At 48.5% G+C, this 27,981-nt stretch overlaps 1 protein-coding gene across 4 annotated transcripts in view; it reads left to right on the top strand.

The window, feature by feature from the left end:
- IQSEC3 (IQ motif and Sec7 domain ArfGEF 3) overlaps positions 1-27,981 on the top strand; it is a 977,131-nt gene that overhangs the window by 727,808 nt on the left and 221,342 nt on the right. For all 4 annotated transcript variants that reach the window (XM_085652293.1, XM_085652292.1, XM_085652296.1 and 1 more), the window contains exon 6: positions 16,345-16,467. In XM_085652293.1, the coding sequence (XP_085508419.1) occupies positions 16,345-16,467 (123 nt within the window). The remainder of the gene's footprint in view (positions 1-16,344; positions 16,468-27,981) is intronic.

The raw sequence follows: 27,981 nt of genomic DNA, 5'->3' as shown, positions 1-27,981 counted from the left end.
ATAAGGAAGCTGTCCTGGCCTGTGTGTAGGGCATACACTGTAGCAACTGTAATCTGTCAACCCAGTAGATGTCTGACTCCTCTAGCATGCCTTCCTTTTTTATCGGTTTTACAATCTGTGCGATTAGAGCTGAGTGATCTGGGGAAGAGCACCACTACCCCATTATGTTTTTCTTTGGCAGTAGAATTGTATGCCATTGAATAAAATGTACCTTTCAGGCACTGTTCTCTTGTTATTACAGATAATGTCATAGGGTTCTTCCCAGATATAATTATCATTAGCTTGTTCGTTGGGTGCGTTCAGCCCCTTATCATTCAATGACTGGCTTGTAAGGATCATTGTATTTCACCATAGATATAGTCATATGTTGCACTGGTGTGGGACATTCATTTGACATTGCACACAACATGATGACATATTGCTTTTTTTGTTATTTATGCTGAACATGCCTTTCCAGTCTACTTCTCCCTAAATGTGAAAACATGAAACCAAGAATCAAAGCACAATATAACCTTAACAGGCTATACTTGTCTTTCTTTGAACTAAGCCTTAAGCGAGGCCACCCATAAGGGAAGGCATTGCTGTAGTTCCCAGGAGTTAGTTGCCCGAGTTACTCTGGCATCGGTGCATGCTCATAAGGTCATCTGGGTTCAAGCTTACTGAGTAAGTCACCTCTACAAATCATTTCAGTATGTATGAATAACCATCCACATTTAATAGTATGCATCACAAAATAGACACACATAGAAGTACATATTTCAGTTTCACAGTCTCCTCTTGTAACTCAGAGTGTCATCGTGTTATCTCTGAAGCACTAGGCTCTGAGTTTAAACGCTCCCACTCAAAGGGTTACAGGCATCTACTGCCAGAGCGGCACAATGGGCACAATTAATTATAATATTGTTTATTAGACCCTTAACATCTGTTTTTATAGCTCAATTCAGGTCCTTCTTTCTCTTCAGTTCTGTGCCATATGTGTCTTCCAATGGGTGCTTGTCTGTCCTCATCAGAGAGGACGTGTACCCCTTGTATTTGTAGCTGCAGCAAGTGAGGGAAATAGAGCATGTTTTGCCAACTGTAAAAAAAAAATCCAATATCCGATGTATTCTGGTTGTAGCTTTTTGGATATTGGTCAAAACTGCTGGTGAGTCCCAAGCATAGCTGTCCCTATATTTTGATTTAGGAGCATGAAGCATTTTAAAAATAAATTAAGTCCTTGTTTCTTGGCATAGAGAAAATGGCTTCTTTCATTCTGAAGGTATAAAGTTATAACAGAATATCCCTGAGCCTTTTCAACTCTTCACCTTGTGTTGAACCAACTTTGTGGGCTCTCTCAATCTAGACTTCACAGTGGTTATCCCCAAGTATAGTCGAAAGGAAGCCCATCACCCAGGCTTCTAGATAAGCTTCCTCTGCCCCCTCTTCTAGGCCCCGAATCCCGATGTTGTCCCTTTTGGATCTGTTTTCTAGGTCCTCACATTTAAGGATTACATTTTGTGCTTGCTTTTGTAAATGTGATAAGCTTCTCTACGTTTCTTTATGGAGTTTCTAGTTTGGCATCCTCCTCCAATGTTTTGGAGCCAATGGAAACAAAATCCTTTCTAAGCAAACCTATCTTTGTCCCCAGCCATGTCTTTAGGTCCATTATATTTTGAAGCACTTCAGCCCTTATTTCCTCCATTCACAACTTTTTAAAAGGAAGGAACTCGACAACTGATAACTTTTTGTGAGATCAATGTTGGGTTGTTCTGCGTGGACACCTTTTGCTGTGGAGATTCACTGGAAGTATGTGTAAGCAGCCCTTAAACTGTTAAGTGAAGAAGAAGTAGTGACACACCTTTCTTTGATCTTTTTTCTTATGTGGCATAAGGTGTCAGCTTATACCATAATAGATTCTCCATGTATACTGAGGCAGTCACCCCCTTCACCATGGGATGTGGTTGTTGGGCAGTGATGTGCGCTGTTTTAGGATATGTTGTCATTTTCTCTGCTTCTTGCACTAAGTTTACCTACCGTGCTGCCCCAGCAATTTCCACTGCCCTGACAGGTTCCTCCTCCATAATAGAAGCTTCACTTTTTCTCCTCACTCCCTCTTATGTTAGTTGCTGAGAGGGGACATTTACCAACGCAAACTGTGGGCTTCAGTGCCAGCCCCAGACCAGCAAGAGTATGATGTGTTTGGGTAGTGCCACCAAAAGTACCACTTTAGTGTACTTCTGAGGATACAATGTCTATACCCTTTCAGGATCTCTTTGGCTAATCAATACAATTTATAACAAAACGGCACCCCAAGGAAACAAGCCAGTAAGGGCAGTGTGGACATCACCAGGCTCACCTTCTAGAATATAACACAGCTCAAGCACAGTACATTCACTGCTTTAGCTGTCTCTTTCATCACCCTCTCTACAGTTTTATTCTCCAGCTAATGCTTGTACATCTGATAACAAGCGCCTTGATTGTCAGGCGCATGGCTCATGGTTTACTCCTGTCAGGTGACTCTTCCGGAAGGCTGTCAAAGCGAAATGCACTTTCAAAGCATGTTCCTATTCAGTCAGCTGTGGGAAGGGTGGATCCCTCCACTTTCTGTTATGCCTGCATGTTCTCCAGTTCAAGGGCCCACAGGACAAACGCGCACAGGATCTCTTCTCTTTCCCATGCTACCGCAGCTCATTACTCTAGTTCACCTGAACCTCTACCCCTCTATTGGTGAGGAGGCTTTGTCAATACATTTAGTGTTGCAAGCGATGCACCACTCTGTCAGAGCTGCTTGTATGCCGGTTCTCCTTGTCTCTACCCTTCCCATCCCGATGAGCGCTGCCATCTTGGTTGTTCCCCACGGCTGGAACCATCTAATTTCATACAGTCTTAGACAAGCTCAATTTCGGGCTATGTAGGCATCAATACACTCCCTGTATACCTGTGTGACAACTTGTGCCAAGTCTGTGATTGGATGAACTGTGGTGCCTGCCGTTTGATGTTATCTAGGCCCCGGCAGAGCTATGGTGGTTAATGTCTTTGAGGCCATGTTGTTAGCCACATCCGTTCAGTGAATGCTTTTGTTGGGCCCAGATGACTAAATTCAAGTGAGGCTTGCCTCTAGTTTCTTAGCAGCACAAGCCCCTTGTTCAAAAAGGAAACAGTATCTTTTGAAGCAAATGTAGGCAGCTTCAGTATAAAAAGGTGCCCTTAATAATAATACAATTATTTCTAATAATAATATTGTTTAAAAGTCGCCTGGTTATTTCGACCGAAGTGTCCCTGCGCCTGAATTTCAGTCTCAAGACCTGCACCGATAAACACACTCTAGGCATAGTTTTTAGATTTAAGATTTAAGATTCTTGCAAGCGGCCAGTTCATTGCTCTCCTCTCTAAGTACCAATGGCAGGGCATTCAACTGTTTGGCAGCCAACCAACTAAAAAACAGCCTCACATACGCACTCTTGACAGTGCAATTTGGCTAGGGCTGGACCCAAGGCGGATCTCCTCTAGAGGTTAAGCACCAGACGAGCTGCTGCGTTCTGAACTCTCTGTGGTCTCTGCAATCTGCATTGCATGACTCCCAAATATAGCACGGTATGTCCAGTCTGGACATTACCAGTGCCTGAACTATTGACTTTCTAGCGACTTCCAGTAGAAATGTCAGAACCTTTTTTAAGGTTTTCAAGATTAAGATTCAAAAATTCCCTGGCTAGATTTGTGATCTGCAGAGGTCACCATGGTTGCTTCCCTAAAATCAAAACCTCTGTTTTTCTGGCATTTAGTTTTAGGTAGCCATGGTTTATCCACTTTCCCAGTTCTGACAAACAAGATCTTAACAGAGCCGCACTGCCTTATTTATCCTGAGACACGATGATAATAAGCTACGTGTCATCGGTGTATGACACGATGTTAAAGCCATAAAGCTCAATGATGTTAGCTAAGAGGTGCACATAGAGATTGAATAAAGTGGGGTTCAATGCTGAACCCTGTGGCACCCCCGTCATAACAAATAGACCTCAGAACGAAAAGGTTTTTGAGACACTGAAAAGTGCTGTTCTGTAGAAAGCATGCTATCCACCGCTTGGCTCCCATACTGCAGTTCGACAACCATTCAAGCAACAGGCCGGAAGACACAGTATTGAAAGCCGCATTAGATCCAGCATTATGTTACCCCCAGACACAATTTGCCTGAGGAATTCCAAAGCTAGGAGCAAAGCAGATTCTGTGCTGAACTGCGGCAGGAACCTTGCCTCATGTAGCAGTTCCCTGGCCTCAATGAAGCTCGAAAGCTGTTTATTCATGCACTTCTCAGCCACTGTAGAAAAGAGGGGAAGCAAAGAAATGGGTCAAATTTTTCAGGGCTTCTTAGTATTAAATAAAGGCTTTTTAGAAATGGGACTATGATAGCATGTTTCCAACTCATGGGAATCTGACCTAAGGCGTATTTAAGTATGTCACAAAGCACCTGCACTATTGCCTTCCACCCTCCTCCCAGAAAAGTGGGCGAGGTCGGGTCAGCGGGAGAGCCAGATTTAACCTCTGTCACCAGAAGAAGATCCACTGTGGCTAATGAATGAAAGCTGGAAAGTCCAGCCCCATCAGTGGATGGTTCAAACCAGGCGTCAAGACACTGGGCAGCTCTGACTGCCTCTGGATAGGCAGCATAAATATCAGAGACTTTGTTCGAAAAAACACTGGGCAAGCAAGGTGCAGCCATCGACTGTGGGAATAAAAGGTGCTGAAACACGGCCCAAGGAGGATAGCAATTTCACACTAGAGAACAGTTCTCGCAAGTAGTTTTGAGCCCTTTCTGCGTAGAAATGGCAGCGTGTAGCCCTGATCTGTTTATGATATTTCTTCAGGGCTCCCCGATAAGTCTCTTGATCAATTGGATAAAAAAATCCTACGCCACACCAGTTCAAGGTGTTTTCAAGTCTTCTTTAACATAAGTAGCTTCTCATTCATCCATTCCACCAACGGTGTAGCGCGTCTGACCATATAGTCAATGATGGGTGCAATCTGATCAAGTGCCCCTGTTATCCACCCCTCCAGTTGCACATTAACCATATCTACGCAGTAACTCAAGAGAGGACGGTCGGTCAACATCTCAGAAGAGGCAGTCGGAGTAACTTTGGTCCATTTCCGCATCTTAACCTGCTTCCCTGTATATCAAAAGCAGACGAGGTACCAGGAAAGCATGCAGGGTCAAGAAAAAAACAGCAAATAGGAAGAGAAATGAAGCAAAATACACAGTAAATACACGTTTTTATTCATCGGAATCTAGGTATCTGTTTCTGATTGATGAAGACTTGTTCTCTTAGATTTTTTCGGACAGCAGGATTTGACATCTCTGTGATCCAGTCCCCTAGTTCGAGTTTGTTTCCATTTTATCTGATTTACTGTAATTACAAGTGATATTTCCTCCTGAATTCAAAAATTGGGTGCTTTAATTCTAATGTCATATGTTTTTAAATTGTTTAAAATTAGCGTTTTTGGTTCAAATTATATTTCCCATCACACGATGAAAAGCTGCAAAATTGCATAGCAGCATTTTTCAGCTAAACCAAACCCAGATGTCTATTTAATCACCCCAGTTCCAGTCGATTTCCAGCCCCACAGGGCTGAAACCAATGATAAAGCATAACACCTTGTGATTGAGGATGCAATATCTTAAAAAAACACTCACCACCATAAACCATGCCTATAAACTCCCGCGAGAGCAGACACATACTTCAGAAAGGACTCGATGATTTCGGCAGCTCAGCAGGGTGTGTAAAGGAAGGAGCTCCCTAGGTATGTGTACATGAGATTTGGAGGGAACGAGACTTCTTCACATTTTCCTCTCCCTAAAAAATTGTTATGTGTACTGAGACTGTCACTTCACAGCTCAAAATCCCACATAGACACCCACGCCACCTTTACCAAGTTTAGACAGGTATGGGGGAATGCATGCTGCAAACGCCTGGCTTATGCATTCTAAAAAGGGAACTGGATGCATTTAATGAGGACTGCTCAGCAGGACCCCTCAACATACACATGTAGCACCTAGAGTGAGCACTGCAAGTGCTAATTTAAGAAAAGTCCTTGACACAGTTTTGGGTTGACTCCTGTCTTAAGTAGTTGAAGAACGAGCACTATTTTATCATCTTAGAAAGTAATACATGGCTGCTTGTCACAGGAACGTTTTCTTTGTTGTTTTAAGAGTTTTATATAGCGCAAACTTGACCCGAATCCAATCAGGTATCAGAGCGCTTTAGGTAACACCAGTTACATTACATTAGGAGACACATTCATTACCCCCAGGTCCCTCCGTCCTCGACACCGTCATGGACAAGTGAGATGTAACTATCTCACTGACAGAAAAAGAACGAAGGAATGCTGGACCTACCCTTCCCCCTCCCAGTGGGAGTACATAAGGAGTACCGTCCCAGCATTCCTCCTGTTCTTTTTCTGTCTTCCTGACGGTGTGAGGACGCGGCAGGAGCGGGGGCGCTCCTGCCTTCTTTCTGGATATCGCGTTGTGGCTGCTGGTTCTTACCTGGTGCCGGCGGCCCTTCGTTGTTGGCCTCTCCCTCCCTGCTGGGCTTGGGGGGAGTGGCGCGGGCCTCTCCATTTTCGTAAACCTCGCGGCGGTGTAATATCGCGTTGGTTTCTTCTTGGCCCGATGGCCGCCTCCCCTGGCCTGCCAGGCTTGCTGGGGGGCGCGGCCGAGCTGCTCCTTTGGATTGGTTGGAGCTCCTTCCCCAGCCGGAAGTCGTCATGCCTGACTTCCGGTTTTTGATTGTGTGGACGGAAGTCAGGCGCCTCGAGGTTACCGGCTTTGGGAAACTCGTTATAACGAGCGTTTGGGGTGAGTACCGCATAGCGGTTGTTATCTCTGGCGATTTTGCTGTTGTTGGTGTGTTCTTTACGATGGGAAAGCATTCCAGGAAACGACATCACCGGGAGAGGTCTTCCTCTTCTTCTAGTGCTTCCAGGTCTCCCTCTCCTGCCAGGTCCAGGCGCCGTGATGCTGGTGCTGATGCGCATATTAAGCGCTTGATCAGGGAAACCTTGACTGAGAAGGGTGATGTTGGATCCCGTCGCAGGTGTCCTGCTCCTGTTTCTTCGGCCTCTAGTGGCGATGAGTCTGCTGGTTTGGGGGATGAAGAGTTGAAAGGCAAATATGTGGACAAGGATTCTATGACCATTATTGTGCAGCATGTTAAGGAAAACATGGGGTTCCCTGACGAGGACGCGCCTAGTACCTCTAGGGGCCCTTTGTTGCGACAATTTCAGAGTGCTGCCACTGTCGATGTGCCTGTCCATCCCTTCATCAAGGATGTTTTGAAGCGCGAGTGGGCTGATCCTGATCGCATCCTGATTCCCCGCTTCATGGCTAAACTCTATCCTCTGCAGGATATGGCTACTGAACTGCCTGATACAATTCCTATTGACTCATTTGTGGCTAGTTTGGTGGGGCGTACTTCCCTTGCTGAAGATGCTGTGCTGAAGGATCCGGTTGACAAGAAGGCGGATGTGGCGCTCCGTAAGGTGTATTCTGGTTCCCACCTGGCCTTGAGGGCGGGCATCTACGGGACTTATGTGTCGCAGTCCCTGTTGTCTGACCTGAAGTCTCTCTATCAGTCTATGGATAATGCCACGGACTGTTCTAGTTTGCTTGAGCAGATTGAGCGTCAGGTGGAGCTGCTGTCTGATGTCTCCTTTGACGTTGTGCGTGCTTCTGCTCTGTCCGGGGGGGCTTGTGTGGCTGCCCGTCGCAGTCTTGTCCTTAAAGACTGGAAGACGGACTCTGCGCAGAAAGCATGCGCTTTGAGGTTGCCCTTTCAGGGTACAATGTTGTTTGGGGGGGAGTTGGAGGCGAAATTGCACAAATTATTTAAGGAAAAGAAGCATTCTTCTTCTTTTAAAGTCTCCACTACTGCTCCTGTCACTTCTAAACCCAAATCTTTCTTTCGCCCTGCTTCTCGTAGGCAGTTTGTGAGAGGCCAGGGTAGGTTTGCTTCTGGCCGTGGTCGGGACCGTAAGGCTAAGTCCCCTCCTCCTGCCAAGCCACGTTCCTGACTCTTTGGCGGTGGTTCCCGGGTTGTTGGTTGGAGGGCGGCTGCGCTTCTTCCTGGATGCCTGGGTTCAGTCTTGTTCCGACGTCTGGGTGTTGGACATCATTCGCCAGGGTTATGTTCTGGAGTTTACGGCTCCTCCTCCGGACTCGGGTGTTCGGCCGACTCCTTGGCCTTCAAGTCGTGTGAAGCGGTCTCATCTTTCTCTCGGGATTCTGGACCTTCTTCGGAAGGGTGCCATTCAAGAGGTTCCTCCGTTGGAGATGGGGTTAGGTTTCTATTCCCTGGTCTTTCTGGTTCCAAAGAACACGGGGGGTTTCCGCTTGATTTTGGATCTGCGGGTTATGAACAAATGGGTGGCCAAGATTCCTTTCCGCATGGAGACCTTGCTGAGGGTGATTCCATTGGTGCTGCCAGGTCACTTCATGTGTACCCTCGATCTTCAGGATGCGTATTATCATGTCTCGGTCCATCCTCGATCCCGCAGGTTTCTGCGGTTTTGTGTTCAGGGGCGTCATTACCAGTTCATGGTGTTGCCATTCGGTCTCCGGACGGCGCCAAGGGTGTTTACGAAGGAGGTGGCGCCTTTGGTCGCGTGGCTTCATCTCCAAGGAGTGATGGTGTATCCCTATTTAGACGACTGGTTGATCCATGCTCCATCTCGGGTCCTGTTGCTGGAGGCCAGGGTGGTGGTGTGCTCGGCGTTGCGGGCCCATGGGTTTCTGAACAACTTGCCCAAATGTCAGCTGACGCCGTCACAGGACATGGTTTTCATTGGGGCCCGCTTCCGTTCGGATCTGAACCGTGTGTTCCTCCCTGAGCCTCGGGTTGTGACGTTGGTGTCCCTTGCTCGTCGTTTCCGGGTGGGGGGTGCTTTTCCGGTACGCCTTTGGTTGCGTCTTATGGGTCTGATGGCGGCGACTGTTTTTACGGTGGCCTGGGCACGTTTTCATCTGCGCCCCCTTTGGGTGTACCTCCTGTCTCTCTGGGATCCCCTGTCCCGCGACTTGGATGTTCTTATTCCTGTGTCTCCGGTGGTCCTCCCGCTTCTTCTTTGGTGGTCTGTGAGGGATCATCTGTCTTTGGGTCTGCCCCTGCAGTCTGCTCCTTCTCTGGTTTTGACGTCGGATGCCAGCGCCTTGGGTTGGGGGGCGACCTTGGGGTCTCGTTCCCTTCAGGGTCGTTGGTCCCTCCTGGAGAGCCGCCGGTCGTCCAACTGGAGAGAGCTCACGGCGGTGTCCCGAGCTGTGATGGGTTTTCGGGATCTATTGCTCGGTCAGAACGTGTTGGTGCGGTCCGACAATATGGTGACGGTGGCTTATCTGAATCATCAAGGAGGGATTCGTTCGGCTTCCTTGAATGCGATAGTGGTGCCCCTGTTTTGTTGGGCGGAGGGCCATCTGCTGTCTCTGACGGCGGTTCATCTTCGGGGAGTGGACAACTTTGTGGCGGATGCCCTGAGTCGGTGCTTTCCGGATTCTCTGGAGTTGTCTCTCACCCCGGTTGCGTTTCGGCTTGTGTGCGGGAGGTTTGGGCGTCCCTTTCTGGACCTCTTTGCCTCCCGGCACAATGCTCAGCTCCCTCGGTTTTGCTCCCGGTTCCTGCAGGAGGGTTGCTGGGGGGTGGACGCTCTGACTCTCCCGTGGCCGTCGCGTCTCCTCTATGCCTTCCCCCCCCTGGCTCTGGTTCCCAGGTTTCTGGCCCGTTTGTGTCAGAAGGATCGGGAGGTGGTGGCGGTCCTGCCGTTTTGGCATCGGAGGTCTTGGTTTCCAACGGTGCGTCTTTTGGCGGTGCAGGGTGCCTGGTTTCTTCCCCTGTCTCCGTCTCCGCTTCGGTCTTCCCCGTGCCTGTCGCTTCTCCGGTTGCGGTTGTCGGTGTGGAAGTTGAGAGGCAGGGTTGGAGACGGCGCGGTTTCCCGGAACATTTAGCGGTGGCTCTTCAACGTTCCCGGCGGCCTTCTACCCTTAAGGCTTATGATAGGCATTGGGGTAATTTTGATCGTTGGTGTTCGGCGTTGGGGGTCTCCCCTTTGTTCTGTTCCTTGCAGGTTGTCCTTCAATTTTTGTGGGAAGGTTTCGAGAAGGGTTTGGCTGTGTCTACTCTGCGGGTCCAGTGGGCCGCTGTTCGGGCTTTTCGTTCCCCGTGGGGGAATCTTTCAGATATTGAAGACTTGGTTTCTCGTCTTCTACACAGTTTTACTGTTTCTCGGCCTGTTCCTCGTCCTTCTTTTCCCCTGTGGGATTTACCTTTGGTCCTGCGGGTTTTGATCGGTCCTCCTTTTGAGCCTTTGGATGTGGTGGATTTAAAATTTCTCACTCTCAAGGTGGTTTTCCTGGTGGCTGTCACCTCTGCTCGTCGTCTTGGGGAGTTGGGAGCCTTGATGGCGCGGCCTCCTTTTCTTTCCTTCACGGAGGGGGGTGTGGTGCTCCGACTGGATTCTTCTTTTGTGCCGAAGGTTTCTTCACAATTTCACAGGTGTCAGGAGTTGGTTTTACCTGCCCTGGGCTCTGTTTTGGATTCTCCTGGTGGCCCCCAGTGGTCTTTGTTGGATGTGTGCAGGGCTTTGCGCATTTATCTGGACCGTACGGCGTTTTTTCGCAAGTCGGACTCCCTTTTTGTCTCCTTTGGTGCGGCTTCGCTTGGGAGTAAGGCTTCTTCTGTGTCCATCGGCCGTTGGCTGAAGCAAGTCATTTCCTTGGCCTACTCTCTGTCTGGTTCTCCTCCTCCTTTGGGGGTTCAGGGTCGTTCTACGAGAGGGGTGGCTGCTTCTTGGGCGGAGGTTCAGGGTGTTCCTCTCTCTGAGATTTGTAGGGCTGCCACGTGGGCCTCTTCCAATACTTTCATCAGGCATTATCGCCTCCTCAATCTGTTGGGGGATGATGGAGGTTTTGCATTGGGGGTGTTGAGCTCTGTTCGCTCCTAAATGTTTTTTTTTCTACTTTATTTCCAATACATCTCTGGGTTTGTTTGCTATCCTGGTGGTTTGTTGTGTTTTCTGGTATGAATGCCGGGGTTTGCTTTGGTATTTCTCACTTGTCCATGACGGTGTCGAGGACGGAGGGACCTGGAGGTCCTGTAGTCCTCGACACCGTCATGACTTCCCTCCCTCCCTCCCTGTCTGCCGGCCTTCATTGGGGCTTGGTATTTCAGGAGGAATGCTGGGACGGTACTCCTTATGTACTCCCAGTGGGAGGGGGAAGGGTAGGTCCAGCATTCCTTCGTTCTTTTTCTGTCAGTGAGATAGTTACATCTCACTTGTCCATGACGGTGTCGAGGACTACGGGACCCGGAGTAATGAAGATTACCGGTAAGTAATAGGACATTCTTTGTTAGACACGGGGAGATTAAGTGATTTGCCCAGAATCACAGGATGTTCGGCGTCATTACCGAGACTCGAACCCCGGTCCGAGGTCGAGCGCTCTAGCCGTTAGGCCAACTCCTCTTCCCAGCAGTGCATATTTTACCGGTAAGCACTGCTTTTGACTGGGAATATAGTTGCATTTGTTGACATATCAAAAGTGATCAACAGAGAATAACACAATAACTTATCTAAAACAAAATAACAACATAATTATAACATAGCAGGGCCCAACCCAACCCTCAAAACGGGAGCGTAACATAGTGCAATAATGCAGCACAAAGCACAACGGCACCACACATCAAGAGAATATATCACAACCATAACAAAATGCCACAAAACACATATGTACATACATTTTTGCCACACATTGCCACCTTCATAAAAATTATTTTGAAATACTTTGATAACAATATGTGTGCGCAAGCATGCCTTAACTTACCCTCAAGGACATGAAATAGCTCCAGTGAAAAAATGTATAGTGTTCTGACCAGGAGCGGCCCGTACATGTAAGAGCCGTGGGGCAGGGTGGGAGTCGGCAGCCGGCGACGAGGAAAAAAAAAAAAAGAGAAAAGCACTTACCTTGCGCTCGCCGCAGATGCGGCAAGTGCAAGGTAAGTGGTTTTCTTTTTAATTTTACCTCGTTGTCGTCTGTCCCACCTCCACCCACACCCACCTCACCGCGCTTACCTGCATGGGCCGCTCCTGGTTCCGACCCAAGAAGGCTGGGATCTGGCACGTGTTTGTCAGCACTTTGTTTAGTACAGAATTGTACGCCTTCTTGAACTCATCTGGAAAGGACAGTAGCTATTAAGCATTTTGAAATGTGATCTTTTTTGGTTTCGTCAAGGAGAAAGGAATACCATGGAAGAAACATCAACACTCTTGCCAGGCTGCGTGAAATGGCCCGTTTTGTCTTTCTCGCTCATAAAGCACTTCTTGATTGTTTCTGTGATCACCTCCATGAATACAGAAACACAAGGAGCGCCATCTCGCCCAGCTCTCCCATCGATCTCCTTCAGCTGTAATTCTCTTTCTCATTATGGATTGTAACGCTGTCTTCCTCCAGGTGGACGGGTCACTGCAGAGGAGACCCTTGCCGCATGTGCTGCAGAGGCGCAGCTCAGCCCGCGCATAGTATTATTCTATTTTTTGCCTTTTACTATAGCAAGAACAGTAGAGTGCATCACACGAGGGCCAGCTTACATTGCACAAGGTCAATTTCATGTTTTTAAGCAAAGGGAGGTTAATTGATTTGCCAAGAATCACAGGACTCAAACTTTGAATAAATGAATGAAAAAGACTTTTAAAGCGCAACAATTGCCAAATGGTGTCAAGGCGCTAATGGCAGTTTACCTTAGGAAGGGAAGAGAAGGCAAGCAATAGAGCTCGCTGACTGACCACTAGAGGGTAAAAAAAACTGGTCTACAAGGCCTTGTGAAAAGATGCATGATATTGAAGACTGGAGATGGAATGAAGAAGCAGGCTGCGCAGTTTGGATGCGTCTACTGAAAAGGCTCTACCTACCTATCTCGATTTTCTGTACCTGGGAACAACTAGAAGATTTTTGCCTGAGGAACGTAGTGGTCTAGAAGTAATGTAGCGTTGAACCAAACACCTGAGTTGTCCTGGACCGGTATAGTCCTAGGCTTTGTGAACCATAGAAAGAGCCTTAAAGGTAATTCGTTTGTTCACAGGTAGCCAGTGAAGTTTCCGAATCCCCGCAGAGACTGATTGAAATTCAGGATATCAAGAATTAGTCTTGTACCCAAGTTCGAAAGTCGGCAGCTGTGGCCGCATCGCTTCCCTCCCATGACCTTCTGCATGTGAAGCAGAGGTGGTGACCGCTACACTATGGAACCAAAGAACTGTCGGAGACAGATACTTTTTAAAAGCCAGGTACTCGAATTATGAACATAAATGTGCCTGTAAACCAGTAACTCACAATTGTGGAGTAACTTGCCTCTCAGCAAGCAGAAAGCTCTTGCTCCATATACTGTGTGCCTTAGGTGCTGACAGATAGGGCTAGGTGAAATGACTAGCTGAAAACCCCATATGTGAACTTTGCACAACGTGGGACAGAGTGGTCCCCGGGCTTCTGCAAAATTCCCTCCTGCAGTTTGCCATGTTTTTAAACATAGGATGATGCAGATCCTGAGAAAATAGCAGAGTGTGCCATAATTCTCAGTTCCTGCATTTGGAACTGCCATTAAGAGTAATAATTTATTGTATCAGTCTATGTTTTCTATTACAGAAGTGTGAAGCATATATATATATATATATATGGACGTAAGTCTTTGCTAGCATATTCCTCGCTTTGATTCCTTAGTTTATCTTATGAAATGAAAATCGTATAAATTGAGTTATCTGACTATGCAACTATGTAACCTAAAAATTAAATTAAGTTATATGTGTTGCTGGCAAACTGCAAACAAGATTTTTTTATGGATGTATGATGTGCTGGACTATATTCCTTCTCTCTGCTTATGCCTAAGGAAAGGCATTTTAGAAAGTTAGTTTGCATGCAATCCCTTTGGGACAGCCTCTGTCTGATCTCAGTCACAAAAAACACAGGATAGAGTGAGAAACAGATTCCCATGGAGGACTTGTCCTAAGTTGATGTAGGAAGTCGGGTTACCGCAGTGGAAAAGAGGCACTCACCACCCCAAAGATGACATAGTGGTCCTGAGGCACAGTCCACGCTTAAATGCTTTCTGCTGAAGCATGTGTAACAAGAAGGGAGGGTATAACTGAATATTTCTTAAAGGACATAAGTAAGGCAACAAATGATGGACCTTTAAGTAAGCAATGTGAGCCTAATGAGTTCCAGGAGGGTGCACAGATACTGTGCTGGTTGCACATGAATCCGGTCTGGAAGGGTTATGGCAGAGCCAGTGCTGAGCAACGAGCATGCCATGCTCCACATTTGGGTAAGGTAACTTGTATGCTGTTATGGGGAACGCTGCAGGATAGAAAAAGGATGTTTAAGAAGCGAGATGACCCTGGTCAGAAAAGTCCAGTGTTGGCCCATTAGGGCTGGAATTTTGCCAAACTTTAATATTAACTACATGATATCTATTGATGTAGAATGAATTACTAACAAAGTTAGTGGTTATCCTGAAAATTTGCCATTGATCAGCCGGTTGATCCACGTTGGACACCACTACCTATAGAAATGGATTTTAAGTGGTGGCCTATCAGCCAGCTGCGGCCCATGGAGGTAAGAGTGGTGGGGCTGCGGTGGGGCCGGGTGAGAGGGGGGAGGATTTTGACAGACGACGTTGCGGGAAAATTATTTATTTAATTTTCCCGCATGGTCGTCTGTCGAATCCACCCCCAACCCGGCCCACCACTCTTACCTGCGACGGGCCACGGCTGCTATCAGCACATGCTTAAAAAGGGTTCACTGTGGCGGACAGAACTCTGAAGGTGGGAAATGATGCTATGAGGGAGCACTCTTGGACTATTCAATGTGTGTAACACTAATCTTGTAAAGAGATTAAAAGTAATCTTAGGTTCATTTACCTTCAATTGCAGTTTATGGACAAAAAACATGAAGATTGATGTAGCAGCTAACCATATATATATTTGTATATTGAACAAGTAAAGTTAGGCCCATATCTTGCTGGTTGTTTTTAAGTTTCTAAATTCAAAGTTATTAATCATTGTTAACTGTAGGGTCGACTGAAATGTTTTAAAGCTCGTTGTCCCCTCCCCCTACACTTTTCCCCCCACTTTTCGTCGGTGTTTTAAAATATGTTTTGAATTATTCTGGAAATTTCGAAACATGAATTTCACAATGTGCTTCTAAAATTAAAACTAATTAGTATACAATGAGCATCCCACTGCTGTAAATCCCCTTTGGTATGCGCTCTTCTATTTAATATATTCATCGCGTAAAGCTTTTAAATGCTCCAGTGAGATGAACATTTTAAATTAAAACATATTGCATAATCTAGTGGGAAAAAGAGGAAGGAAGGCACCCCTCACAAGGTTCTATCTGAAAAAGAATGGTGGTTACTAATACGCACCTGAAAAACACATTTTATACTGAATGTTAGGAATATTAAAACCAGAATACAAGAAATATGGACCAGTGCAGGTAATATCGTCAATGTGTTTTCACCTGTTTTTGCCCATCAGTTTAGCGCACTTTCAGCCTTTTGTCATTAGCTCTTCGCGGATCTGTCATTTAGAGGATAATTCGTTCCTGGTTCTCCGCTTCATAAGTCTTTTCGTGTCTTTATTTATCCAGATACATCACCAGTGATTTCATCCTCAGAGCCTGGGTGCATGTTTAATTTCTTCAGTGTGAAAGTACCGGTGCCTCTCAAAAGACCTAGAAGACGCTAAATAAAGTTTGCCCCGTAGCGGTGCAGTTTTGCACTGATTTTGCAAAGAGTGTTCGAAAGAGATATCTATCCAACTGACTGAGGCTCAACACATTTTGTACCTGCCTGTCTCTGCAAATATTTTTTTGTGTTTTTGCACTAGTTGGTTGGTTGGTACAAATGTTGGAGCAAAATTGTACTGCACCCATTTACATATTTTGGCTTCTGCTTGGCTTCTAATGGTTTCTTCTCAGAGGACAGTGAGGACAGTATGCCTAATGTGTTTTGTTAACTGCCAGTAGTGATCTGCAGACATTACCTTGGTGGCCCATGTACCATGAATTTATGAGTTTCATAAAGCAGCCAGTGAGAAGTTATCCACTTTCCACAGCAATCTTCTCTTAAGTCACCTGGCTTTTTCGGTTGACCTTTCTCCCCTGAATAGTGCTGGTGTTGGTGAACACTACACACACGAAGTGGAAATCACACTAATCCTAAATCTTTTGACGTATTCCTAACTCAGAGTGCATTATACAGAAACGTATGTTAGCACCTAGGAAGTCCCATACTTATGCTGGTTGTGGTGATCATGGCATTTTTCTTGCTCTTCCTGCAGTTGTGTGGTGGATGAGATGGACTTCTCAAACATGGAGCTCGACGAAGCATTGCGGAAATTCCAGGCTCATATTCGAGTGCAAGGAGAGGCTCAGAAGGTTGAAAGACTGATTGAGGCATTCAGGTACGTAAGATTTCTCCCCTTCTGTACTAACATGCTTACCCCCTCAGATATTTCCCTATTGCTGGAAAACCACTGTTTTGTCTGAATGGATTGTAGCCTGGTGGCCAATGACTGCTTTTTTGAATTGTGAATCCTTGAAATGATTCACTAATTTATTGAAACAAATCACACATTCCAGAGCTCAGTGCCTTGATCCAGTCCAGATTGGATTGCTGGATAACTGAGGATCCATGGAAAAGATTTTCCACTGCCTTCAACTAGTGCAGAACACTGCTGTTTGGCTCCTCCACAGAATCCAGAAAGAAGGTCACCCATGCACTTATCACCAGTAGACTTGACTACAGCAATGCACTCTATGTCGGCATTACACAGAAACAAAACAGTAAATTACAGAACGTCCAGAACGCCACAGCCAGACTGGTCTTCAACTTCCCCTGCTGCAGCCACATGACACAACACCTCCAATAACTCCACTGGCTCCCTATCAACAAGAAAATCACCTTCAAGCTCCTCACACATGCCTACAAGTAAGAGTGGGCATAGTTGGCAGAGTACCACTAAATGGAATTCTGCAGAATTGAACAAAAACTCAGTGATCTACGCTCCAAACTCCATTCCCTCTCATCCCAATTAATTAAACTGAAACCTCACATACCATTGATAAAATAAGAAATAACTCTATCTTCACATGCAAAAATGCATATAGTCATCTCACAAAAGTGAAAATTAAAATACAGCAAGCAGTGAGAGAGGTGATGATTTTGGTGTCCTCCCTAACCTAGGGAGAGAACTAAGCAGATGCCTTGAACACAAAGAGCACATCATGCTGAACAATTAAGTGGTGGTCCCATCCTCATAGGACCACCCCAAGCACAGTTATGGGCAAAAACACAATCCCAACCAAAGGCTATGCAAAGCATTCTTGGACGAGATTCTAGAGGGCAGTGAATATTATAGTATCCAATATCAAAACATTCGTCACGGTGCAGGCTCTCCAGGCTCAGCTGAGAGCTAATACTATAATATTCACTGCACTCTAGAATCTCGCCTCATAAGGCTTTGCTGGGCCTGTGGTTGGCATTGTATTTTTTTTTTTTTTTTTTGAAACCGTTTATTACAGAATCCAAATGATATACAAAGATGGGCCTACAACCTTCAGGCCGGCCGCTAGCAAACAGGAAGAGCATATAATACAAACAGTAGAACACACGCTGCGGCAGAAGAGAGATCACAGGAGTTGAAAGAAGCGTTGGCAGCCACACCATCCGGAACCCACACAACGGTTTCATATTTTTATATAAATAACAAAAAAAACAAAAAAACAAGTCCACAAGGCAACCCACAATCGGAAACAGCAGCATGTGCTCCCCTGGGGGGGACCCTACCGATCCACAGGAATATCAAGGGGGGGGATAGGTCGGGACGGAGACAAAGTGGACTCAATGCCCAGAACCAGGAAGACAAGCAGGCTAAGGAGACGGGGCCGGTGACGGATCAGGCATCAGCGGCGGGGTACAGATTCCCCCACGGTAGGCGTTCCAGGGGCCCCACACTTTCACCCATTTCCCAGGCTTACCTCTCGCAACATACACCACCTTTTCCCGAAACATACACCAATCCATGTTGTCCTTCCACGCCGAGACAGTCGGTGACCTCTGGGAACCCCACAATTGCGCAATATCACGCTTGGCCACCATATATCCCAGAGTCACCCACCACGTCTGCGGCACTGAGTAGTCGGTTGGCTCCCACACATTCCGGAGACATCTCCTCGCCTCGGGCAGCAGCGGCACATGCGTAACTGCCTGCAAAACCTCATGCACACCACGCCAGAATCGCGCCACCTCCGGGCATTCCCACAAAATATGGAGAAAGGTCCCCAAAGAACCACACCCACGCCTACACAACCCGTCCACCGCATAGCCCATACGCATCAGACTCGGCCCCGTAACATAGACCCTATGGAGTATCTTGAGCTGGACGAAGCGAAGGCGAGCCGGTATGGCCACCTCTTTCGGGGAGGCCACCGCAGACACCCAGTCCTCGTCATCCAGCTCCAATCCATCAGCCCCCCACGCCTCACGAAGGCTAGTCAGCAGTCCCGAGCGATCATTGATGAGTTTTTTGTAAATTAATGAAATCGTGCCGTCCGGTACATGCCCATCTAGCACTCTATCTTCCAGAGGGGAGTACTCCGGGATGGAGGCAACGTCCGGGAATACGGAGCACAACGCATGACGGATCTGCATATATCGAAAGTACTCCCTGTCCTGCAACTGGAATTCCGTCTGCAGCACATCGAACGTTTTGAATCCCCCCCTCGTCCAGAGATCGCCCACCCTGCTGATGCCTATCATGTCCCACTTCTCAAAGCCCTTCGAGGTCCACAGGGAGCCCAGCCGCTCAGATGCATATAGTGGCGTCGCCCGGGTCAAACGATCCTTCCACCCCATCGCCAAGTTAGCCGCGTGCCACACTCGTACCATGACCCGCGTGGGGCCCGTCAGACGTGCGTTGAGAGAGCTAGAATAAAGCGCCCGATTATAGTCGCCACCCGGCAGTAACATTTTATCCATCTCAAAGGCCGGGTTTAAAGCAGGCCCGTAAAGGCCGTGATTTATCGCAGCCAGCTGGGAGGCCCAGTAATATCGCTTGATGTCTGGGAGGGCAACCCCCCCGTCGTACCACGGGAGCGTCAGCTTCGCCAGGGCGATACGCGGTCTACCCTCCCAGAACAGGCGGCGCTGCAAACTCTCCACCTCGCGAAAGTAGCGCGCCGGGACAACGTCCATTGTATTCTGTAAAGCGTACAGGAAACGTGGCAGCGACATCATCTTAAACAATGCCGCCCGGCCGAGCGGCGAGAGTGGCAAGCGCCTCCAACGCGCGACGTCATCCTTCAGGCGCTGGAGGGGGGGAAGCAAGTTCTGTTTAAATCGGGCCTCCGCGTCCAGGGTAATGAAGATACCCAGGTACCTAAATGTGGATAGGACAACCCCGCGGAAGGATAGGAACCTCCCCAGAGAGGACATACACACAAGATTTAGCCCAATTGATGACTAGGCCGGAGTTGAGGCCAAATGAGTGCAATACATCAACCAGTACTATCAGCGATTTACGCGGGGAAGCCAGGTACAAAAGAATATCATCAGCGTAAAGAGATACGCGGTCCTCATACTCGGGGGTCCATCGGAGACCACGGATAGAAGGATGCCACCGCAGCCACTCCGCCAGGGGCTCCAAGGCAAGCGCGAAGAGGAGCGGTGATAACGGGCAGCCCTGCCGCGTGCCCCTGCCCAGCTCAAACGGAGCCGACACTCTACCGTTCACCGCCACCTGCGCCAGCGGTCCGGAATACAACAATTTCACCCAACCGATGAATCCCGGGCCACACCCAAACTTCGCCAGTGTCGCCCAAATATATGGCCACTCAAGTGTGTCAAACGCCATAGTGGCGTCCAGGGACGCCAAAATGGCCGGCTCCCGTATGAACGGGACACGCGCGAGCACCCCATGCAAACACCGCAGGTTGAGCGCAGTGTTGCGATGAGGGATAAAGCCGGACTGATCCTGGTGAATCAGATCGCACACCACGCCAACCAGCCGATTGGCCAACACCTTGGTGAGAATTTTGGGTTCCGCATTCAGCAGCGAAATGGGCCTGTAGGACGTGACCCGGTCCCACGGCCTCCCCTCCTTATGAATAACCACGATAGTAGCCAGACGCTGGTCTAGCGGGAGGGAACCCGCCGAACAGGCCGCGAGGAACATAGCACGGAGATGCGGCACCAGCGTATCCGGTCGCAGCTTGTACAATTCGATGGGAAGACCATTAGGACCCATGGCCTTGCCGGAAGCGACCGAACGTATGGTGAGGGCAATTTCCTCAGATGTTGGGGCGGCGTCCAACGACACTCTGTCCTCCTCCGAAAGGGAAGGCAGCGCGATATCCCTGAGCAGGGCATGGGAATCCTCTTCCGAGCGGGAGGACACCGGGGAATACAACCCACGGAAATATTCTGCGAAGCAATCAACAATTTCTTCCGGTTCAGTGACACACACACCATCCAGTTTCTCAATCGACGGGACAACTCGACTCGCTCTCTCCTTTTTATCCAGCCACGCAATCAATTTCCCAGCCTTATCACCCACATCATACAGTCTCCCCTGTTGCTCTCTACTGAGGCCCCTGGCCGCCTCCGTGACGAGGGCCTTATAGGCCGCCTGCTTGAGTCGGAGAACATGTAATTTGTCATCCGTCACCCCACATTCTAGATCACCCTCCAACTCGGTTATCTCAGTTTCAACACGGGTCACCTCCTCCCGCTCGCGCTTCCGGGAATGGGAAATAAGGGACAGGGCCTCCCCCCGGAGTACCGTCTTGAACGCCTCCCACAGAGAGACCGCCGATGACACAGACCCCACATTATCGTCAAAATATCGCTTAAGGGATTTAACCAACTCTGCGCGAATGGTGGGGTCACGCAGGTACCAGGGATTAATCGGGACCACCCTACCCTCCCCCCTCGGGAGAATGTCGAAGTGCAACAGGAGCGGGGAGTGGTCTGAGATACCCCGCGCCAAATGGCGCACCTCTCCAATCCTCCCCGCATGCGCCGCCGGCACCAGGACATAATCTAGCCTTGAGAGACTGCCATGGGCCCCGGAATGAAAGGTGTACTGTATCTGCGTAGGGTGTTTCAAACGCCAACAATCCACCAGCCCCAAGGTATCCAAGAGGCCAGACAACCACGCTTGGGCACGGGGGAGATCCCTAGGGGGGTGACGGTCCTCAGTTCCGGAGACCACAGCGTTAAAATCCCCCCCAACCACTAGAATCCCCTCCGGAAGGCCAAGGAGGAGGCGCCCCAGATCCGCAAAAGTAGTCGTTTGCAACCCTGGCGGGACATAGACAGAGACAAAAACAATCACTCTGCCCTCCATTCTACCCACCAGAACCGTGTAACGTCCCCTGTCATCATGGAGCACCTCATCAACTTCCAACGGGAGCGAGGTCTTAGCCATGATGCCCACACCCCTTTAACCAGACGTGAAGCCCGAATGGGCCAGAAGGCGGTAGCCCCGTCGATTCATAGCACGAAAGGAGTTGCCAACGAGGTGTGTCTCCTGCAGAAAAACTATATCAGGTGAAATTTGTTTCAGGAACTGCAGGACCACACCCCGTTTTATCCTGTCCCCCAGTCCATTAACATTCCAGGACAAAAGACTCAGTCCCCTACCCCCCATCATAACCGAAAGCGATCAATCGTCCCCCCGAGAGCACTTTAGGAATAGCACAACAATACTTTTGCCTTGTGGTACAAATGAACAATACCCCACCCCAACCCAACCACCCCAACAAAACTCCCCCCTCCCTGCACCCCTGCATGAGCCCAGACAGCCCCCCCAACTTGCAGTGTGCCTGTCGCCCCTATATAATTGGAACTAGTTAGACCCCCTAGAGGAGGAAAGAGCACCCCCTCAAGACCCCGCACCGCCTCCAAAGGAGGGAAGACGCGTACAACAAACGAAAGACCCTAAGCTTGGCCGAAAGTGGCAGCATCATCCGGAGTGAGCCCCGGCATCAGTACCTCAGACCCGGTCCGGTGGGCAGTCTCCTCCCGCAGCCCCCCCCCGCCATCCCGATCATGACCCCCAGACAAAGTGTCCAGCCAGTCCCCGGCCGTTTCAGGACGGTCAAAAAAGTGAGTGCGACCATCCACCTCCACCCGCAGCCTGGCCGGGAAGAGCATGGCGTATTTTAAGTTCATGCCTCGAAGCCGCCGCTTGACTCCCAGGAAACTCAGTCTCTGCTTCTGGCCCGCTTGGGTGAAGTCAGGATAAAAGTTCACCTCCATGTTCTCCAGCTTAATCGGCCCTTGCAGTCTGGAAGCTTGCAAAATCGCATCCCTGTCCCGAAAGTTAAAGATACGAGCAATAAGAGGCCGCGGAGGGGCTCCGACCTTCGGTCTGCCCCCGGGAACTCTATGGGCCCTCTCCACGGCAAAGAATTTACTCAGTCCTCGAGGCTGGAGATGGGTAGTGATCAGGTCCTCCACAAAGAGATCCGCCGCCGACTCCTCCCGTCCCTCGGGCACTCCGATGATGCGGATATTATTCCTCCGGGCCCGGCTCTCGGAGTCCTCCAGGCGCCGATCCATGAGCGCACTCGCCTGACGGAGCCGGTGCACCTCCGTTTGAAGGGCCGCCACCTCAGTCGTGAGGCCTGACGCGGTGTGGGCCAAAGAATCGACCCGGTCGTTAGTCTTAGAGAGATCAGCTCTCACAAGGTTGACATCAATGAGGACCGCGTCGATTTTGTGCGCTAAAGTGTCGAATTGCTGGCCCACCGAGGCCTTCATCTCAGCAATGGCGCTCATGACGTCTTGCAGAGACAGATCCGTGGGCAAATCCGGGGCATCCGGGGGGCACTCAGAGGACTTGTGCGATCCGCCGGGAGACCCCTTCGGGAGGGTGTAGCGGTCCATGATGTTGGCCTGATGTGCGGCGCCACGCCGGGTCGACTTGGCCTTCAACCGATCCCCATCCTGCTTCGTGGCCATCGTCGCGGGTCTCACACCCGCACCAGCCACGCAGTGGAGAGCAAGCAATCAAGGCCACGAGCTCCGGGGGGCCACCCCAGGACGGCAGAGCGGGCCACAGCAGGCAGGCAGGCAGGGTCTCCCAGCGAGGCCACCCCAACACAAAGAGCGCCGTGATCCCATGGCATTGTATTTTTGCCCATAACTTTGCTTGGGGTGGTCCTAGGAGGATGGGACCACCACAATCGTTAAGCAGGATATGCTTTTTGTGTTCAAGGCATCTGCTTGGTCCTTCCCCTAGGTTAGGGGAGACCACAAAATCATCACCTCTCTCATTGCCTGATATTTTTCAAAGCTCACTTTTGTGAATTTGTTATATATTTTTTTAGCATGTAAAGGTGAAGTTGTTTTATCAAAGTGTTGTGGGTGCAATAGCTTACTCCAGAGTTTCTGCATGAATTCCATGTAATGTATATAAATAAAACTGAAATATTGTGTTTTCAATGTAATACATATTAATAAACAGAAATCTGGCAAACTTTTAGTAAAACAACAAATAACTATCTTACATGCTAAAATACATATAGTCATCTCACATAAGTGAAAATGAAAATATAACAAGCAGTACCTTCAGTTAAATAATAAATAATTCTGTCTTTACATGCTAAAAAGCGTATAGTCATCTCACAAAAGTAAAAATATATCAAGCAGTCAGAGAGGTGATGATTTTGGGGTCCTCCCTAACCTAGGGAGTGAACCAAGCATATGCCTTGAACACAAAGAGCACATCATGAAGAACGATTCGGTGGTGGTCCCATCCTCCTAGGACCACTCCAAGCACAGTTATGGGCAAAAATACAATCCTAACCAAAGGCCCTGCAAAGCATTATGGGGCGATATTCTAGAGTGCAGTGTTCTGCCCATAACTTTGCTTGGGGTGGTCCTAGGAGGATGGGGCCACCACTGCATGATATGCATGATATGCTCTTTATGTTTATTGCATCTGCTTGGCCTCCCCCTAGGTTAGGGGTGACCCCAAAATCATTACCTCTCTCATTGCCCGGTATTTTTCAAAGTTCAATCTTGTGAATTGTTTATATGCTTTTTAGCATATGAAGGTAAAGTTGATTTATCAAAGGGTTGTGGGTGCCGTAGCTAACTCCGCTACGTGGTAGAGTCGGAATTATTGCATGAATTCCACACGGAAGTACACACTCAATGTAATGCGTAGTTAACAAATCTCTGCACTCTCTGCTAGCAGGGCGGAGTTCATTGCCCACGGTTACCTACAAGACCTTCCATGATGTAGGACCAGAATATCTGAACCACAGCCTTGCTTTTCACACACCTGCCAGACAACTCCACTCGGCCCAACTTGCCCTGGCCTCCGTCCCACGCGTCCACCAGACCACCACCTGAGTAAGATCCTTCGCACTACCCCTCCAACTCAAGCAATCCGCATCGTTGGCCCAGTTCAGGAAGGACCTGGGTTTTCGACTGAACCTCCAAAGGGATCAGCAGCCCCACCCCCCAGCGTCTTGAGACCCTCATGCATGAGTAGCCGTGCTTTACAAATCCATGATTGATTGATCACAGTACAGCAAGGCGTGACAATATCTCACCAGTGTTTAGATCTCTGCACTGGCTATCTATTCGCAGTAGGGCCTTTTCAAAGCTATGATCATCCTACAGAATCTTAAATATCAAAAGACCCTAGAATTTGTGGTCTTAGAGCTTGTCTTGAACACACAGAACCATTCATTATGCTCCTTAAGGGATTCCACTAAATGCTAAATTAGTGACTGATGACTGGTCATTTCCCATAGCTCTTTGTGTGCTGAATCCAATCAAGTGATTTTTTGTGAATTATTGAAAGCCTGGCTTTTTACCCAATAATCACCTTTTATGTTTCTTATCTTTGATAGTTACATCATGTTTCTTTTTTAGCTTTATGATGTCAGGGAATGTATTCATTCATTTGAAGTTATTGTATGGCACTGCTGTACCGAGTAGAATTATTGCACTTTACGTGGACCCAGTAGAATACTTGAAAAAGTTGTCAGCAGGAAACATCAATAACCCGTGAGAGCATTCGAAAAGAATAAAGTGAGAGGATATAGAAGCATACATCTTTCATTGAAGGGCTGGATGACGATGATGTGTTTTCAGTTGTTTCCTGGGCAATGGAAAACTTGGTTGAGATTGCAGGGCTAGATTATGAAGATTCCATTCGTAAAAAGTAGTTGAAAAATTACACCCAAGTTTGTGAATGGAATCTGGTTGTGTGAACCATCTATGCACTAATCGGTCTGTTCTCAATATTAGGAATTTGTCAGGGTCGCGGACAAATTGCCTCAGTATTAATGGGGCATGTCACAGTTTGCAGCCCCCAGTGATTGGCTGCAAAGGCAAGAAAGGTTTCTTGCCAGGGACAGCAGACCACAATCGCTCTTAATATTTTTAAAAATGGATTTGTTTTAGAATGAATCATTTTTTATTACGTGGCCACAAGAAAGCAAATACACAGCTTAACTGCCTACATCATAGCGCCGGCAGAGCGAAAACAGCAGAGAAAGACACAGCGTAGAGATCTACATCCCTGAGGGCGACCTCGCAATGAAAGTAAGCCATAGTGGGCCAGTTAGGCGCAAAGTGAGAGGGCCACGTTTATATAAAAAAAGAAACAGTAACAAATAAACAAGCCCCCCACCCGCAACTTCCCCCCACCCTCCCTCCGCATCAGTTCAGATCTGGTAAAGCCTTCGTTCATGTCTCTGTACATGGGTCACATAACTAGTAAGTCAATTCATAGATGCGCCCGGTGGTTCTAGAGGTATGAGACACAAAATTTGTAGATATTTCGGGTACGTGACTTCTCACATATCTTTGGTGAGGATCTGCAAAAAGGGAGCCCACAGTTTTGGAAGGTTCTTGCCTTTCCCTTCTACACTCAGGGATAACCGCTCCATATCTAAGAGTTGCCAAAGCTTCTGAATCCAGTCTCGGGAATCTGGAATCGTCAGCGATCCCCAGTGTGCTAAAAGCACCTGTCGCGCTGCCAGCAATGCCATGGCTATTTCCTTACCTTTCAGCGATTTCAGCGGAAAAAACTTAGGATGGGGGAGACCTAGCAAGGTGTGCTCGGGAATATGCGGCAAAGTGATCCGGAATGCTGCATGAATATCATCAATTATTGCTGTCAATAGCGCACTAGTTTGGGACAGCGCCAAAGCAGATGCACCAGAGTGCCAACAGAACCACACCCCCGCCAGCAGAGGTCTGACTTGGAGCTGTCCCAACTCTTAATGCGTACTGGGGTATAATACCAGTGAGTAACCACCTTATAGGCAGATTCGGCCCCTGCTGTGTTAGAAGCAGTATGGTGCGCCCTGTAAAAAATGTGTTCCCACTCTTTGTGCGACAAGGGCCTCCCCAGGTCAGTTTCCCATCGGACCTGCGCTTTGGTGCTGCGCCTCTGCGCTTGTGAAGTGATTAGGGCATAAAGTTCAGAGATGAGTTTACGATCGTCCGCTTTACAACCCAGCCATTTTTCGAAGGACGTCAGGGGGCGGGATATTAGCGTGAAATTCTCCGGTCGTGTGACTCAGTGTACAACCTGCAAGTAGTGAAAGGCATCGGCCTCCAGCAAATCATAATCCCTACGTAACTGAGGAAAGGGAATCACACCCCCGTGATCAAACAGGGCACCCACACGTTTGCAACCGTCCTCCCGCCATCATTGGAAGATCTGGGATGCGCAACCTGGCAGAAAGGCGGGGCTATCGACTATGGGGGACAGAGGAGAAGGAAACGTCATCCACCCTTTCGGACCTGCAAATCGATCCCAAACTTTAAGAGTCGGGGAAGTAATCGGAGAAGAGTATAGCCCCCACGCGCTGTGCCGATGCGGTAGCCACAACTCCCGCCATATGTTCCGGCCGGCCACCGTCTGATCCATAAAATTCCAGTGCTTACAGGAAAGAGGCCTATTCCACTCCATGATGAAGCGAAGACATGTTGCCTGATAATAGGCGCTCACGATCGGGAAGCCGAGCCCTCCCTGCGCCTTCGGGGAAGTCACATGCGCAAGCGCAAGGCGTGGTTTCTTATTGTCCCAGAGGAACCTATTAAGAAGTCCCTGGAGTTTGTGGAGTGCACCTGGCGGCGGGCTCAAAGAGAGCATTTGGAAGATATAGAGGATGCGCGGTAACACCGTCATCTTCACTGCCACCAGCCTGCCATACCATGACAGCTTGAGACGAGACCAGGCCGCCAGTGCCTTGGCCGTCTGCCCCAGCAACAGGGAATAATTAAGAGCGTCCGTTTTAGCAATGGAAGGGGTCAGACGAATGCCGAGGTAGGTAATATCCGTGGACACCCACTGGAAGTGAAAATCTTGTTGGAGATCCCGAATCTCAATCTCCGGAATAGAAATATTAAGAATTTGCGACTTTGAGAAGTTGACCTTAAATCCCGCCAACTCTCCAAAGGTAGAGAGCTCCTTAGTCAAGTACCGCAGAGCTGTACGGGGGTGCGTGAGGGAGAGGATGACGTCATCAGCATACATAAAACTTTTATGACTTCAGACCCACAATGTCAGGGTTGGAACGGATGTGCTGAGCACAATGTAGAGCGCAAATAAGAGGGGGGATAAGGGGCAGCCCTGCCGCGTGCCCCGTGCAATAGGGAACAAGGTTGATTTGCAGCCATTAACCCGCACCACCGCCCTGGGGGAGGTGTATAGACAGCGAACCCAACGGATGAAATTATCCCCAAACACAAATGTACGGAGCACCGCAAATAGGTACTCCAAGTCCACCCGATCAAAGGCCTTCTCCGCGTCTATTGACAGCAGAAAGGCTGGAGTATGCGATCGATGAATAAAATCAATGAGGTGCAACAATCTCTTGGTGTTATTCCCTCCTTGTCTTGAAGGTAAAAAGCCTGCCTGGTCCGGGTCTATGATGTTATC

This window comes from Triturus cristatus, chromosome 4_1 (assembly GCF_964204655.1).
Source record: "Triturus cristatus chromosome 4_1, aTriCri1.1, whole genome shotgun sequence".
Taxonomy (NCBI): domain Eukaryota; kingdom Metazoa; phylum Chordata; class Amphibia; order Caudata; family Salamandridae; genus Triturus; species Triturus cristatus.
This window is presented reverse-complemented; position numbering and strand designations above follow the sequence as displayed.